Below are 17,995 nucleotides of genomic sequence, written 5' to 3'. Positions count from 1 at the left end.
TGAGTATCCATTCATGAAGGAATCACTTCTAATAGAAGAACTGAATACCTGCATGCCAAATACGTCGGAGTCTAAGCCTCCTTTTCGGGAACCCTTTTTCAGGAACTGAGTACCTACATGTTTTCGTTAGTGTACTCTTTCAAATAGTTAATAATCCTACAGCTCAAACCATAAGGGAGAAACTCAAAGACAACTCTAAAGTCTAAACAATCAATCATAGAATGGTAAAAAAACAGCGCATTTCAGGAGCTCTTAAATATCATTAGTTCTCGTCTTGAGAACAACAATTTTAACCAGAGATTCACCACATAGTATCATTCTTTTCTTACCATAACCTTTTCCTTTTCCTTTCTACCATAAAGACAATTATGAATTCTTACAAAATTTTTACCGTCCAATCATCTGTAATCAACAAGTTGGGCTTCCGAAGTGTAAGAACGGATATGTGTCGCCCTGTCAGGAAGTGCAGTGGACCAAGTTCGATATCAACCTTTCTATTTTCTGGCTCAACTATAGCAGATTTTGATCCACTATGTCCAAGAACTATAATCCTCTCAATAACACAGTTGGAAGAAAACTTGATGCTACTAGAATCAATAGGTCCCACGTTCAATGTTGTAAGCTTGTCCCCTGAGAACACGAATCGGCGATGGATGTATGCGCCTTGCTTAAATTCGAAGCTTTTACCGTCATCAATGTAAAGCTCGCCTTCTGCTGCTTGTGAACTATTAAGAGCTACCACCTATGAACGACACGAAAATATTAAACCACCGAACCTGATATTAGTCCACGTAAAAAGAATGAAAAGGGAAGATTTGAGTATTGCATAATTTGTTGAAGAGTGCCTCCCGGTAAGGTAACAAATACATACCAAAGTGTAGGGGTCATCCACCATCTGTGTAGAGCTCCGGCGAAAGCGGTCTTTGCAGGGCAGTATCGTTCCAGCTTTTTGGAAAGCAGGGATGCTTTCTTCAGAAACCTTTAGCCGGTGGGTGATGCCACCCCTATACATAGTTCCAGTTCTAAAATCAAACCAAGACTGTTCGCCAGGCAAATACACCGACACTGTTTTAGCTGCCTACAAGTGTAACCAAATCATGATATTGAATAAGAAATCAACAATCAACGAAAATAAAATTCAAATAAAGTAAAAGACTAAGAAAACTAAAGAAAAGGGGATATTATAAGTTATAAAATGTTAAATAAAAACTAAAATCTAAATAAATTTCACTCGAACTCCTAATATGACATCTTAACTTCTCAAGTTAAGGAAATCATTTGGATTGGTCCCTGAAATCAACCCCTCCATCACGGATGAGTTACAGTTTCGATCGGATTGCGAGGAAGTTTTCCTTGTTAGTTGGCTCGTTTTGTTGTATTATTTGTCAAGAGAGCTAAGGAAGATCTAAATCACATTCTTTGAAGAGGTGAATTTGCAAGATCCTTTTAGAATTCTTTCTTTCAAACATCCATCTCTTGTTAGCTCGTCGTAGGGACACTAAGGATATAATTGGGGAGTTCCTCTTCCATCTGGTTTTTTGTGAGAAGAGTTGTTTCTTATGACATGATGGGGTGTGTGTTATTTTGTGGGATCATTGGGGAGAGAAAAATAATAGAATAAGACTCATATCAAGTTTCAAGTCAGATGTTCCAAGAGTCCTCATCTCAATCATTAAGAATCCGTAAGTGTTTTTTTTTCTTTTTTTTTTTCCTTTCACGATTTTGTTGTTAAAGGAATTACCTTGGTATATATTCCTTGCACTAAAAGAGCATTCCCCACCATAAAAGCGTCATCATTTCTGAATGTAACTTCATCAGATGGAAATTCCATCCACAATGGACGTAAAATAGGAATACCACTTGTATTTGCTTCTCGAAATAGGGTATAGAAATAAGGTAGCAACATGTACCGAACGCGTATAGCATCTCTCATCAATTCTGTATTTCGTTCCCTGTAATAATGCAAGACAAATAACACAAAGTTGTCAATCACAAAACCATTATTTCTATCACTACTATCCAGCAGTCAACAGGCCACTTAATTATGATTTTTTTTTATACGAAAAAGGAGGTCCCTTAATTATGTGACATAAGCTAAAATTTGACAGGTAGGAAGTACATGATATCCTACCCGAATAACCAAGGTTCTCTCCTTTTGGCGTCGTGGTGAGCATGGCCTCTAAAGAAGGGATAAAAGGCACCTAGCTGATACCAACGCACTAACAGCTCAGTCTCAGGATTTCCAAAATAACCACCAACATCGGCACCTGTTGAAACAACTTAGCCATAACTATCAAAACAATATGACTGATAGTTCCAACCTCCAAGAAAGGGGATCCATACCGGAGAATGACAATCCAGTAAGGCCAAGAGCCAAAACCATCGGAACAGAAACCCTGAGATGATCCCAATCAGCTGTGTTATCCCCCGTCCATACTGCTCCATATCTTTGGCTTCCAGCAAAAAGTGCTCGCGAGAGCACAAAAGGCCTATCCTTTCCATCACCCCGCTTAACTAGCCCCTCTGCAGTAGCCATCTGAAAGTAGTATCCATAGACATTGTGTAATTCTCGATGTTCTACACCTCCTTGATGTAGAGAATTTCGAGGCATTGTAACCTAGATAGAGACATCAGTCAACAAATTTGATAATATTACAGCAGAAGAACACAACTTGTTCTTAACTACTTTTTTTCAATACAAAGCAATATGTGATCTGATATGATAAATGAACCATAAATAGCTAAGAAGGTAAATGGTCTAAATACTGAGAAACACATTACAAGGAAGAAGTCCTTATCGAATATGAACTTGAAGAAAATAACCTGATGATATACGATTACAATGCCAGAAATAAGAGTTCTCAAAACTGACTTAAGTTTTCAACAATATCGTGAAAAACATTATCCTCACACTTGAACGAAGTGCAAAAAGGAAAACCCAAATTGAAGAGTTAAAAATGACATTCTACTTATAAAAAAAGCAACTTTCTACTTAGAAGCCCACCAACGAACGTGCCAACTCATGAACGAAGCAATATCTGTAGAGAAAAAGCCAGAAAACTTCCATACTTCGAAGGTAAAAGCAGTAGCATAAACTGCTGCCAAAAATACAATCAGCGCTTAAAAGGAACCAACGACATGGCAAGGTTACTTCCCATCTCATCAAGCTATAATATTGAAATTTGAGTTTTTGGAAATTAGGTTGAACATTATGCTATATTTTTTTGTCATGAAATATTATTGGATTTATTAGGATGTTTTAGGATAACTGAAAATAATCTTTAAAAAATTCTTTGAAATGAATATTATATATATAGGGAAAATTTCTTGCGGAGAACTTGATCCTTGAAAAAATAAATGGATAATTTTGCAGGGATGGAAATCAAAATAAAAGGTGGGGACGGGGATGGGGAGGGCTTCCCCGTCCCCACCCACCCCATAGACATCTCTATTCCTAACCATTTTCTTACATTTTTTAGTATGAATTCCCAATCAACCATATTATAGAGATCAATTTTCAGCACCTATATCCTCAAAGTTTCCAGTTCCTACATTCTTCCACAGCTTCATTTGCAACTAGAATAGGATCAATAATTGGTCCCCCTTCAATAAAAGCATTTAGACTTGCTGATATTGTAGAATTTAATATCCATTTAAATCTTTCTGCTATACTTTTAACCATAATCATATCAATACTAATGCGCCTAAAATCTCACTTTCGCTGCATTCTCTTGTATTTACTTTTGGTTTTGAATATATTATATTTTCTAAATCCTTAAGCCAAGTCCTTCATAGCTGAGCCGTGAGATCCCACATCGGTTGGAGAGGGGAACGAAGCATTCTTTATAAGGGTGTGGAAACATTCCCCTAGCAAACGCGTTTTAAAAACCTTGAGGGGAAGTTCGAAAGGGAAAGCCCAAAGAGGACAATATATGCTAGCAGTAGCTTGGGCTGTTGCAAATAATATCAGAGCCAAACACCGAGTAGTTTGCCAACGAGAATGCTGAGCCTCGAAAGGGGTGGACACCGGACGGTGTGCCAGCGAGGACGCTGGGGTGGATTGTGCGATCTCACATCGGTCGGAGACCATTTTAGAAACCTTAAGGGAAAGTCCAAAAATGGCAATATCGGCTAGCTAGCAGACCATTTTAGAAACCTTAAGGGAAAGTCCAAAAAGGACAATATCGGCTAGCGGTGGGTTTGGGCTGTTACATGAGCATTTGATGTGAGTACATAAAGGCATCCCAGTGATGGATACTCTGTGTACATTTAAGGAATCCGGCATGCAAGACACAATGGTAAACAAAATACGAAGCAAAAAAAATGCGCCCAAAAACATTTTAGACCCAAGGAATAAAAGTAGACAGTTGAGTAAAATACCTCTGGACCATTGAAAACAGAAGGCTCATTCATATCATTCCATATATACAAGGAAGGAGTCGAACCAACATAGTTTTCAAAAGAAAACTTGTCTCCCCACCATGCCCTGATCTGTGGACTTAACATGTCTAGGTAGGATGATGAACCTGGCCAGCACCACCCATCATAATCATTTCCAGTAGCATCCTTGACATAATATCCCATCTTTGTTGCTTCCTTATGCAATGGAAAATAACCGTCCCGCTTAATATGAGGATCCACTATGGTAACCATGTGCCTTCCTTTGGCAGCCAACTTCCTCTGCATCTCTTCCGGATGGGGAAAAAGCTCACTGTCCCATGTAAAATACCTTCTTCCATCTGTGTGATCGATATCAAGCACCAACACATCGTAGGGAATATCATGTTCATCAAATTTAGAATCCACATTCGCAACATCCTCTTCATTCCTATAATTCCACCTAGATTGATGATATGCTGTTGCAAAGAGCTGGGGCATTGCTGTAGTCCCCGTCACACTTGTGTACTGCCGAACAACATCCTTAGGCTCTGGACCTACAAAGAAGAAAGTATCCACAATGCCCGCCTCACTCATCCAAAAACTATCAATCCTACCTTGAGATGAAGGAAGAGAAATCCCTGATTCAGCATCCCAGCCAGATCCAAGAACATCAACTTGCATTTCAGCAGCATTCAACCAAAAAAACCCAGAAGTTCCCCGCAATTTACCGTGTGAAATCATGAAAGGGACTGACCCGTAAATCCCAAACGGAGAATCATGAACATACTCGAAAACATCCAAATTAAACAGCCTATAAGGTTCCGACTCCTCGACGCCGGGTCCTCTGGTGGGCTTAAGAGCGAGACTAGTTGCACGCTCCGGTATTCCATAAACATAATCAGCATCATAAAACGAAACGTCGAAACTAATCGATTGGGGACCGTACGGCCTGGTATCAATATGTCCTCTAAACTTCTCCTCCCAGTTCTCGCCTTCTTTTTTAACCCTCAATTGCTCAAAATCGAATAAACCATTTGAATTCAAAGATAAAACGCGCTTACCTGACTTCTCACGCACGAAAACCTCAAAAGGATCTTGCCGAAGCACTGCCTCATAACCATCGGACAAGTACACAATCGAAGACGGCCTCAAATCGGAGCCAATCGTCTCAGTTGAAAATCGCTGCAACCAAAGCTTATTGCTCAAAAACTCATCGAGAATCACATCCGGCACCTCGAATCGCTTTTTGGGAGGATCTAAAGAAGGATCCTCGTCGATCCTGAGGCGCAGAACGCCGCCTTGATGCACAGAAAGCGCGAGTAACAAGGGCTTGGATGGATGATCTGGGTTCTGATTCCTGGGAAGGAGCACGGCAGTGAGGTCCCCATCACTAATAGAAACATCATGAGCTACAAGGGAACACGATCCAGGCTTAAAGGCACGGGCTCGCTTGCAGAAGGGAATCTGGTTACAGCTCCTGAACTCGTCCTTCTTCCATGGGAGGACGAAGGTGAAATGCAGAGGCAAGAGGAGTAGAAGGAGAAGGTAGGAAACTCCCATGGTGGCTTCGATGAGGCACTGATCATAATGGTTTGAAAAATGTTTTATTTATTCATTTAATATTTTTTTAATGAATTTTTTTATATTAGTCTAAATTTAACATATTATTTTAGTTATTCGTATATTTATATTTATAATTTATATTATTTTAAGTTGAATATTTTATTTACTCTAAATTATTTAATAAAATATTTAAATTTAAATCTAATTTGGATTAAAGACAGGTCTATAAATAAAAATAAATAAATAAATTAGAAAGATATATGATAATAAATGGAACTAAAAATTGAACCCTAAATTTAAGGATAATTAAAACCAATTAAAATAAAAAGGGAAACTTAACTAACACATAAGAATTCATTTAAAATTATAACTAAATTCTAAAACTAAAATTGAAATAAATAAATAAATAATATATATATATATATATTTTAAGCTGGTTTTTTGCAAAATAAAAATTAAAAATTATACCTTTAATTGTCTTACCTTAACGGTAAAATCATAATTTTAACCATTTTACCTGTTTTTCTGTGTACGTACATTAAATTATAGACTTATAACTCTCATGAGACTAAAATTTGGTCCGGTTTTTGTTAAATGACTATTAGTAGCTTTTTGTTTGTGTTTCGATGTTGCTCCGAGAAGCCATAGGAAACAGTATTAAGGCTTAAATTTTGAAGAAAAAAGAGTAACTTGAAATCGAAACCCTAATTTAAAAATTGTAATTGAGTCATTTAAAGTATTCGTTGAAGAAACTGAGCTGCGGTTAATATTTTTTCAAATCGAAAATTATTCAATCATTTGTTGTCTCTGCTCTAATACTCGTATATTGTCCTTATCATCTCTTTCAACGTTTGAATTTGTTCCAACCACTTTTAGAGCAGCATATGATAAATAGACATGAAAACATATATTTTGGAGAGGATAACTAAACATTTTCTATAAGGGTGTAGAAATCTTAGACGCATTTTAAAACCTTGAGGGAAAGCCCAGAGAGGATAATATATACTAGTGGTGAGCTTGGACGGTTACAAATGGAATCAGAACCAGACATTGGATGATGGGCTAGCGAGGACGTTGGACCCCAAAAGGAGGTGGATTGTGAGATCCCACGTAGGTTGGAGAAGGGAACAAAATATTTCTTATAAGGGCATGGAAATCTCTCTCATAGACACGTTTTAAAACCTTGAGGAAAAGTGCAAAAAGGACAATATTCACTAACAGTAAGGTTTGACTATTACAGATTTCTTATACTCAGATGAAAAAAGTTGAGACAGTTCAAAACTCCTAGCCACCCAAATTTTTTTTTATACAAATATACCGTTTTGTAAAAATGAAAACAATTTGCGAAATAAAGGCAAAGAGATAGACCTAGTGATAATGTAAAACTGTTACCGTCTCTTCAATTCAGCTATCGAAATTCGTGGTTGCTCCTACCATCTTCTTCAAGAAGATTAGAATATATTCTTTATAAAGGTAAAAAAAGTATATAATAAAAGAGATAGACTTAGTGAAAAGTGTAAAAGTGTTACCGTCTCGTCTCTTCAACTCAGCTATCAGAATTTGTGGTTGCCGCTACCATCTTGAAGAAGAAGATTAGAATATGTTCTTTAACTACTTCTATCAATTTTATTACCTTAATTAACTTTAGATAATTAATTGAGGTTAGTTAGTTTTTTTATTAAATTAAATAATAAGTATATTATAAATAATATATCATTTTAGGGTTTTGAATTTATTTAATAGTAAATATTAATAAATATTCTTAAATAAATAATTTATAATTAAAAATAATTAGTAGAACAATCGAATTAAAAAAAATAATGGTATGTATTATATAACAATGTAAAAGAATTGAGAAAAATAAATAAGTGGAAGAAAATTATACAAAAAAAAAATTGTGTTTTCTCGGGCAATAAATTAATTCCCCTACCCCGAACATGCCCGTATCAATTTCTTCCTCAATTTCGTTTCTCAACCCTACGAAACAAACGATTTATAATTGCTAAAAGTCACTCTAAACGTAATTTGAATTATAATCGCTTAATCTTTACAATTACTTTATCATTAGTTTCGACCAGATTGTTCTTAGCCTCTCAAAATGCACACGAGTTTAATGCATATACATTTGCAACCATGCATATTAGTTAATCTCAATATCAATTAGTGCAACTATGATCAAAGATTACAACAGCGTTTTAGAAAATACAATTTCTAAAATTTTTAAAACATTAAAACTATGATCAAAGACTATGATAGCTATTTATTAGAAACATTTAGTTTTACCAAATTAATGTTATTTTTATTTTCTCAATCATTAAGAAATGAACGTTGTAGTTTATGTATCTATGAGCTATCTTTAGGGCTTAGTTACTTTTAGTATTTGATATATTTTTATAGATATAAACCCATAAGAACAGCCAAAATCTCGTGCAAAGATAGCGTCGAGACACCACAATTAGGGAATGCAAGGCACTCGTGTGCTCGTGCTGAGAAGCACTTGTTCTATTCATGTTTTCATGCGTTTTGCCAAATTTAAATGTATTATATTCTAGTAATTTTATATTTAAATGAATAATTATTTTTTAATAGTATGTTTATCGTCACCAATTTAACTTCTAATTGTAATTCTTATTTCAAAACCTAGACCCGAAACATCATACTTATTAAGCTCACTTGAAGATTTGAATACCTAACCTCTTAGAGCGCACGACACTTTAAAAGCTTAACGAAAACACTAGTTTACCTATCATCGATACATTAGGAACCTGTGGATTATGAACTTACCAAAAAAAAAAAAAGAACCAAAACAGTATTGATCATTTTTTACGTACTAAAATATGAAAAAATGAGGCAAAAGAAGAGGCAGGGCAGGCAGGTTTAAGCCCAATTTAGTGTTATTGTTACAAATGGTACGTACCTATGCCTAGTGTTCTTCAGTTGAAGCTGTGGTGGGTTGGTTATTCTTTCCCTAAAACTGATTCAAGGAGAGCAGCCTCCTCTTCCTGCAGACATAACATAACAGAACAAAACAAGCCATTACATTATAAACATCTCTATTTTTACTAAACCACACATTTCACGTACCACCAGTGCGTTAAATTCAGTCTCTTCGTCTATGGCACTGATAGTTGCTGGGTCCTCCAAGAGCTCCTGTTTTCCAACAATATTCAGAATACATCCCACATCGATTGGGGAAGAGAGCGAAACATTCTTTATAAGAGTGTGGAAACCTCTCCCTAGCATACGTGTTTTAAAAACCTTGAGGGAAAGCCCGTAAGAGAAAGCCTAAGGAGAACAATATCTGCTAGCGGTGGGCTTGAGCCATTACAGTTGGTATCATAGCCAGACACCAGGCAATGTGCCAGCAAGGAGGCTGAGCCCCGAAGGGGGGTGGACACGAGGCAGTGTGCCAGCAAGGAAGCTGGGTCCTGAATGGGGGTGGATTGAGAGGGTCCCACATTGATTGGAGAAGGGAATGAGTGTCAGCGAGGATGCTGGGCCCCGAAAAGGCGTGGGGTGGATTGTGAAATCCCACATCGGTTGAGAAGCAAAACTAAACATTCTTTATAAGGGTGTGGAAACCTCTTCTTGGCAGAGTCGTTTTAAAAACCTTGAAGGGAGGCCCGAAAGGAAAAGCCCAAAGAGGACAATATCTGCTAGTCCCACTTATACATATCTTATACGTATGATCCCCAAATTCATTATAAATCTATTCATTTCTTAAACTTTGCATGAAAGACCGAAAGCCAAAATGCAGGATAAGAATCAGCCAACCTCAAAGCTACTCTTCCACCAGTCAGAATGACAGAAATCATTGTTTTTTTTCTTCTTCGTAAAGATGTTTAAAGCACACCGACCATATGCACTAGTTTTCCAAGCTACAGAATACGACCAGACAAGGAAGTGTTCATAAAACGTATGAAATAACTTACATCATCAGCAATTGTAAGTTGTCCAAGCTTGTCCTGCATAAACAAATGGGTTGATACACTTGATTAGTCATCGCTCAATAGATGCAGCAGCAGCCGCCTAACACCATTTGATTTGGAAAAACGATACCAAGCACCACGCATTTAGCATCATAGTGTTTAAAGGGAGATTCTAACAAAAACAACACTGCTTTAATTGGAGTACAATATGGCATAGTTATAGCTAATTCATAGGTACCTTCGTAGCAACAAAAAGAAGCGGATCAGATGGCGTATAAATCATGTAATGTGCTCCATCCTGCACCCCACAAAAAGAGTACAGTAACCACGCATTAAAATCACATATTTCAACAATATGAAACAGAGAAAACCTGCTCAGGATCTTCAGCTATCTAGAGAAATAATGTTCCCACCATAACATAATCGGGTCATTGTCCATAGAATGATTCAGTCATAATTTTATATATCAAAAGGAAAGTGAAAAAAATATTGCAAGATGCATTTTGTAGAATAAAGGAACTAGTAAGAAGTGAATATGATAAGCTGACAACTGGAAATCGAAATCGTGAGAATATACCACAATCAAGCAACGAAAAGTTGAATCAACTATCAACTAACAAGTAACATAATGGTACTGCAACCACAAATGTATGCTCTGTTCTTGGAATATATTTGTTTACCAGTACTTGAAAAATAATTATGGATTAGAACATTGTTATTACGAAGGTTAAAAAATGTTTCTCAAGCATCATCTTCAGTTTTTATTTATACAAATGCTCTAATCCTTAGAAGCCAGGTTAAAATATAAAAGCAAGATGAAACTTCAAATAGTATGTGTAACAGCCCAAGTGGCTGCTAGCAGATATTGTCCTTTTTGAGCTTTCCCTTTCGGAATTCCCCTCAAGGTTTTAAAACGCACTTGCTAGGGAGAGGTTTCCACACCCTTATAAAGAATGCTTCGTTCCCCTCTCCAACCGATGTGGGATCTCACAACCCACCCCCCTTGGAGGGCCAGCGTCCTTGTTGGCACACCGCCCGATGTCTGACTCTGATATCATTTGTAACAGCCCAAGTCCACCGTTAGCAAGTATTATCCTCTTTGGGTTCCCTTTCGGGCTTCTCCTCAAGGTTTTAAAACACGTCTACTAGGGAGAGGTTTCCACACCGTTATAAAGAATGCTTCGTTTCCCTCTCCAACCGATGTGGGATCTCACAGTAGGAATGAAAATAAGAACCCATATTAGAAAGAAAGAAGTTATTGTACACTACTCTCCCTGTTTTATGAAATGCCATTATTTGATGCTTCGGTAACAATTTAAACATATTCTAAAATAAGGAAACAAAAACATAAACATAGACTACAAAAAAGAGAGGCTTAAAGCTTCCAAGTAGAAGAAAGGCATCCAAGAAAAGTCTAAGCTCATTATTATCATTAAATCCTTAAATTTGACATTACCATATCAAAGCAAGTGATCTCTACACCCTCATTAGGCAAGCCATCTACATCTACATCTTGTCCATCATCTGCAAAAGAATGAACATACAGCGTTAAAATGTAGTCCCGCATCTCTTGTTTTTACATATAAAACAGTCAGAAGCAACGAAACGTATTACCTAAGTATCAATATATGTATGTCTGCGCACATGAGCAGATACTTCTACTATTGAACATTGGTGTGTCTAAATAAATACATCAAAGGGAGCTCTGTATTTAACAGTCTCCCAAATATCCTCTTCCCAAGAAGAATTGTGAAATGTTCATTAGTTTCTTTCCAGCCAAACTTCCCTAAAAGGTGCTTTATAGCACGATCCTGCCCCTTGCTTTGTTTTGGAAAGGCTAACCTGTGTGTAACTGATCTAGTCGTAGTACTGACATCGAGACACTGGAAGAGGTCTAATCTATCTATCCAAGAGATACCACCAAAGAAAATGGGTAACAAAGCAACGGAGACGCACATGATTCTATGTCTCCCATTATCTGTCACAGGAGCTTAATTGGGGGAGAGAAAGCAATTAAGAATTTTCTTATTGGGTGATATTTGCAATAATCATCTGTAATGCTACCAAAAGCCAGATTTCCTAGAAAAAACAATGACTAGATACTATGGAGACCACCACCATCCACCATACAGCAGCCAAACTAGCAAATCCATCAGCTTCTGGCTATGATAATATGTAATAATGGTGTAAGCTTCTTAATCTCCCCATCTTTCCAGTGGTTTTGACCAAGATCAATAAAACCGCGACTTAACCAGAACCCCACAGAGGAGTTCAAGAGACATTCTCTCCTAATTTCAAGTACACCTAGAGAAATCCACCTTTAGAAGCTGTAATAAAATTTGAAACACCCTCTCTTCCTCTTTTATGTGTCTTCGCCAGATGTTCAAGCTCTTCTCCAGGCCTTCTACACTGACAGCTCAACAACACCAAGTAAACTTGGGAATATGCCTTCCAAAGAAGGTTAGACGGAAACAATGTCTTCAGATATAATTGGAGAGCTAGCGAAATACAAGGCCTGGTTGTTCCTAAACCAATAAATTTGGGAAGCTAAAAACCCAATCTAATGTAAACTCTGTAGGATAGATTGTACTGGGATATATCCCAGATAAAGGTGTAAGCAACACTAATTTTTCTTTTTATTTTTTTAGAAACTGGGCTTCCATTGAGAAAATTGAAAGAATATACAAGTGCATACAAAAAGAACAAGCCAAACAAAAAGGAGACCCAAAACACAACCTACAAGAATGGGACTTCAATCCAACAAAATCAAACCAAGATAATGATTACACAAAGGCCTAGTGACCCACGCCCACAATGAAGCATTAAATTGCACCAACTCCCAAACCTAGTCTCATGACCTCTCCACCCCTCTAAAGAATCTATTGTTTCTCCTGAGACAAATGCCCCTACCAAAGAGCAAAAAAACAAAAAACAAAAAATTGAGAACACCTTCTCAATCATAGTATAACCGTCGACAATTCCACGCAAAACGTAAACTGAAAGAGTTTAACCACTACGGCCAAAGAGTGAACGTACTGACATCCCCACAATAAGTGATGCAAGTCCTCTAACTAACACCTACAAAGCATGCACCACTGTGGGAGCAACACGAAGGAAGAGTGTCATTGAACAAGATCCATAGTGTTGACTCTCCCATAACTTGCCATACAAAAAAGAAAAAAAGTTCCTATGGATTTTAATCTTCTAGAGAATGGAGAAACCAGCGATAGACTAGGACGGAAGAGCAGATAACAAGCAAAAGAAAGAACTACAAGTGAAGCCCCCAAAAGAATCCAAAGTCCAGAGTGACGATGGTTAACACCCCCCACTCAAGAGGAGCGTCACTGTCAGAAGAGTCGAAGCATCGTTGCTGTTTGTCAGAAACAGTTGTGCATGAGCCACACGCATTTCCGATCAAATCTGTCTCCTCACCATGCGGTGACACATGAAGGATCATGGGCTGTCCAAATAAGCTTATGTCGATTGGGTTTGTTTCAAGATGTGTTCTTCAGCTTATATGTGTGATTGGATTCAATAAAATCCCTTGGGTTTGAATTGGGTTGTGCTACTTTTGTCGTGGTTATGGAAATATTTGTGGTTCGGTTTCATTTTTTTCTCTCTTTTCAGGTTTATCTTTAGTTTGTGTCAACTATAGATAAGATGAACATAAAATGGTATCTAATGTTGTTCATCTTACTTCCAACATCCTATGAGTTTATCTATTTATCTATGAGATTATCTCTTCAACATCCTCTCGTACTCCATCCATTACTCAAGTATACTCCAGGCGGCCACCACAGCAACCTTCAAACAAATGTCCTATACCAATAGATTCTTCAACATCTAATCCAAGGCCCTAGTGATGTGCTTCCCACTGCCCTTCTTAAAGATAAACGCATGTGTACTTACCATATTTCTTTGTTTGTTTCTTATTACCAATAGTCATCGCCCATATTTCTTTGTTTGTTCCTTATCACCAATTGTCATCGCCCACATATTCTTTCATTACATCCCTTGATTCTACATCTATCCTTAACATTGTTCATGAAACTTTTTCTCATCTTGGTTGGCTTAATGCAATGATTGAGGAGATAAATGCTTTACATGATAATGGTACTTGGGATTTAGTTTCTCCTCTTGCAAGAAAATAAAGAAATTGGGCGTAAATGGGTGTTTGCAATCAACGTTAACCCCAACGGATCAATGGCTTGTCTTGTCTTGTTGCGAAAGGTTATGCTCAAATCTATGGGATTGATTATTTTGATACAATCTCTCCAGTTGCTAAATTAACTTCTATCTATTTCTTTCCATGGTTACTACTCAATCTTGGACTTTGCATCAACTTGATATTAAGAAAGCTTTTCTAAATGGTGAGCTTTCGGAGGAATTTCAAATGGAGCAACCACCTAGATTTGTGGCGACAATCATTGTATGGATTGGAACAGAGTCCACGGATGTGGTTTGGTAATTTTAGTCAAGCAGATCAACAATTTAGTGTGAAGAGAAGTACATATGATCATTTTGTTTTCTATCAATGAGCTGAGAATAATGTTACCCAGCTTGTTGTTATATTGATGATATTGTTATAGGAATGATGCAATCATGTATTCCCTTAAGATTTTCCTTTAAGGTCAGCTTCATATTAAAGATCTAAGAACACAGAAGAATGTTTAGGGCATTGAAGTCATAAGAAGCAAGAAAGTTATTTTCTTGTCACAATGGAAATATGTACTTGATTTGTTATCAGAGACAGAAAAACTAGGAGTCAAACCATATAGTAGTCCGATGATTACCAAACCTGCAACTCGCCAAAGGAGAACTTTTTAAGATATTGGGAGATATAGAAGATTGGTTGGAAAGTTGGAACTATCAAACAGTGACACAACCGGACCCAGATTCCAAAACACTTGGTGGATCCATTAAATTGAAGTCATGCTACCTTTTCTCTGATCCATTAAAATTGAAGAGACATGCTAGAGATCACCATAAAATGACTCTTCAGCAATCACTAATACTTCATTTTTGTGAAAAGCTAACAGAAGGGTCGTTTTGAAGCAAATTTAAATGTAAGGATAAAAGTGTAACATTTGAAAGTTCAAGAGTAAGTGAAAACCAGCTCTAAAGTTCAAGGCATTTTGAATAATTTAACCTAAAAATGGTCGCTTTTATTAATTTTAGGAACCTAATATACCTGTGCAGAAATCAAAGATGTCCTCTTCTGAATAGCAAAATCCTCCCCTCGCTGTATAGCAAAATCTAACAAGATATCACGAAATCATATGATGTATCAAGATAGTATGCAATTGTTTTCATAAAATTTAAATGAAGGCATAAAATATATCATACCCGCTGTGTACCAAATGCATGTGTATTTTGGCAAGAGCATAAGCAGCAGCAGGGAGAATAGTTTCAACTTCATCATCACTCACCTGAGACATAGAACATGGAGACAATTTTTTTCCCTTGAAAAACAAACTCTAGATTACAGAATAATAAAAATAAAAAATAAAAAATAAAAAAAACACGATAAACTACGCATCAAAACAAAGACGAGAGTCCCTGTACATATATGAGCTGAATATCCTTGAATACTCTAAATAATTAGCGATCTTGTAATGAAGCCCATTTCATTTTTTCTTTAGCAACAAAAGTACTCTATAGTTGATGTTCAAACCCAATGTGTTTTTTGTCCAAACATTCTGTTTTCTTTTGAATCTATCAAGGTGTAGCCTAAGGACAAACTTGATTATGAAGCTTATTGTCCATCCAACAATCATCCCACAACAGAATGGGAACTCCATAGCCCAACTGAACTAGTAACCTCCGTAAGCGACTGTCAGCCTTTAGTGATATGAATTTAAAGTTATGCAACTTTAAATCACATTTCTAAACCATACTTTCTAAGTGTCAGATTTGACCATAGTGCTTTATACTCGAGAGGAAATTACAAAAGCAATTTGAAGGAGGTTAGAAATGTGATTCAAGTTCTAATCTTCATAGATTCCTTGCTAAATGAGGGCTTGCACAAGCATTCTTCTTAGGAGACATAGAAGAAAGAAAAATATAATAACATTATTTAGAAAAAAGATAATAAAAGGGACAAACAATAAAAACATGAAATTGTATTTTCACAGCATACAGAAATTTGAAATATACCGGCTTCACGACGTGAATTAATATTGTAAAACCGTCCGCACTCAAGTTCATGAACAAACTAAAACTAGCGAGGAATTTAACCATATGAAAAGAAAGCATACAGCTGACCATCCGTCAATATTCTTGCTCTTCAATATTTGAACAGGCCTGCAGCAATTTTGAGGCAAATTAGAAAAGACGTCAAACTTTCAATGTGTCAATGCTATAGCATAATGACATGAAAGTAACAACACTCACGTGTCCACAGGGCAAAGCAGCATGCACTCATCCCCTTTTGAACTTCTAAAAATTCGTCTTATAACGCATTCTAAAGGCAAGTTATTTAAAGGATCGACCTGTCAAAAAGAAAAAGGAAAAAAAAACAAATAAATAAAGATAATTTAGTCATGATGTAATTTTCTTTCTTTGATGAGAACAAGCTTTCATTAACTTACTGATTAGTTCTTTTGGGAGGGGGTTATCTCTTCCCCTGCCATTTGGGTTGTTTTTTTTTCTATTCTCTTAATATACGTACAGGTTTCTTATCCAAGAGTAATAATAATAATAATAATAAAAGTAATAATGATAGACACAGCCTAAGGCGAGACAAGAAAAGAATCAAGGAAGAGATAAACCTTACAGATGCATTCATTATCAATGCAAACTGAAATTCTCATTCATACACTGAAAATCAAAATGCCCCGTCGATCAGGTGAACAGGGGAGCACTGAGTTGCAATTTAAACAAAAATCCTCTAAGATGGAACTGAGAAATAAACCTTACCATGGTAGCAATTCGCTTGTTTGAAGCCATGAGGACCTTTCCATGGTCATCTAACACAAACCCAGCTGGCGGTTTCGGCAACGTCGTCGGGTGGTACGACAAATAACTGGAATTGGAAGTAGAGCTCGAGGGTCCAGCCTCATCGACACTAAAATCGTCCTCAACTTCAATGTCTCTAGGATTGAAAACCTTGGTATCTCCCTTACCCTTTTTCTTCCTCTTCTTAGAAGCGGTGGAGGCAGACTGTTTGGGTGACGGTCCAGGTTGAGAATTGGAAGCTCGGCAGATACATAGTGGCCAAGTGGGAAGGCTCAAGTTAAGAAAATGGACGGAATTGGAAGGCCGCCGTCTGAGGCTAAAATACGTGCGAGATAGCGAAGAAGCAGTTACAGAATCCAAGAAGGAAGGAATAGAGATACACAGCGCCATGCTTACTCGTTCGTCGCTCCTCCCCTATAGAGATTGAAAGCGTAAGTAGAAATCTCGAGTAATCAAAATGAAATCATCCTCGTTGAAACTCCCGAATTAGGGAAGATTTCAATCAGAACAATCATTCATCGTTGTTGGTTTAAACAGAAAAAATCAATTCGAAATTGAATCTCATCTGAAATCCCGTTTCGTCTAAAAAATTATCCGTTCAAAATCTCTCGGAAATTGAAGGATTTTAGATTATAAATTTAAACCCATCCAAATTGACCCTATTTTCGAACGGGGAACTGAAGAAATCAAAATGAAGAAGAAAAATGAAAACGGTACCTGCGGAAGAAAGAGTGTGGGCGGGCTTTGGAAACGAGCAGAAGAAGACTGGATAGTCGTGGCTGCTGGCGCGGTTGTAGCGTATAGGGAGATAGCATAGAGGGAGTGCCGGTGTGCGTATAGAGAAAGGGGGGAAATATTGTTGGATTTCGATAATCAACTCAGGCTCACAATATTAGCCTTGAGTCTTAGACGCCGGTCAGCTTGTCATGATTGACTCCCTTGCCAAGGAATAGGATGGTGCACATTTTTCGGTGAGAGGAAATCTTCGACGAGTTGACCCAGGCTCACAATATTAGCCTTGAGTCTTAGACGCCGGTCAGCTTGTCATGATTGCCTCCCTTGCCAAGGAATAGGATGGTGTCGTGCCCTTCGATCTCGACGACGGAGCCGTCGCCGAATTTCACCGTCCCGCGAATCCCCGAGTCAAGCTCGGAGAACGCAGACTT

General features: G+C 37.3%; 2 protein-coding genes across 2 annotated transcripts; both read right to left on the bottom strand.

Moving 5' to 3' along the window:
- Positions 1 to 222: 222 nt before the first annotated feature.
- LOC111777344 (putative glucan 1,3-alpha-glucosidase) lies at positions 223 to 5,975 on the bottom strand. The gene is made up of 6 exons (XM_023656890.2): positions 4,381 to 5,975; positions 2,344 to 2,617; positions 2,132 to 2,267; positions 1,742 to 1,952; positions 872 to 1,078; positions 223 to 742 (listed from the first exon to the last, which is right to left on the bottom strand). Exons 1-6 carry the CDS (start codon positions 5,938 to 5,940, stop codon positions 377 to 379), a joined length of 2,754 nt encoding a protein of 917 aa, XP_023512658.2. The 5' UTR covers positions 5,941 to 5,975; the 3' UTR covers positions 223 to 376.
- Positions 5,976 to 8,741: 2,766 nt separating this feature from the next.
- LOC111777348 (BTB/POZ domain protein TNFAIP protein) lies at positions 8,742 to 17,702 on the bottom strand. Its single transcript, XM_023656897.2, has 11 exons — positions 17,547 to 17,702; positions 16,791 to 17,243; positions 16,266 to 16,363; positions 16,130 to 16,175; positions 15,219 to 15,301; positions 15,064 to 15,128; positions 11,329 to 11,396; positions 10,111 to 10,170; positions 9,876 to 9,908; positions 9,028 to 9,093; positions 8,742 to 8,945 (listed from the first exon to the last, which is right to left on the bottom strand). Exons 2-11 carry the CDS (start codon positions 17,217 to 17,219, stop codon positions 8,901 to 8,903), a joined length of 993 nt encoding a protein of 330 aa, XP_023512665.2. The 5' UTR covers positions 17,220 to 17,243; positions 17,547 to 17,702; the 3' UTR covers positions 8,742 to 8,900.
- Positions 17,703 to 17,995: the final 293 nt, after the last annotated feature.

Source organism: Cucurbita pepo, chromosome 16, assembly GCF_057944985.1.
Source record: "Cucurbita pepo subsp. pepo isolate OVF chromosome 16, ASM5794498v1, whole genome shotgun sequence".
In the NCBI taxonomy this organism is placed as follows: domain Eukaryota; kingdom Viridiplantae; phylum Streptophyta; class Magnoliopsida; order Cucurbitales; family Cucurbitaceae; genus Cucurbita; species Cucurbita pepo.
This window is presented reverse-complemented; position numbering and strand designations above follow the sequence as displayed.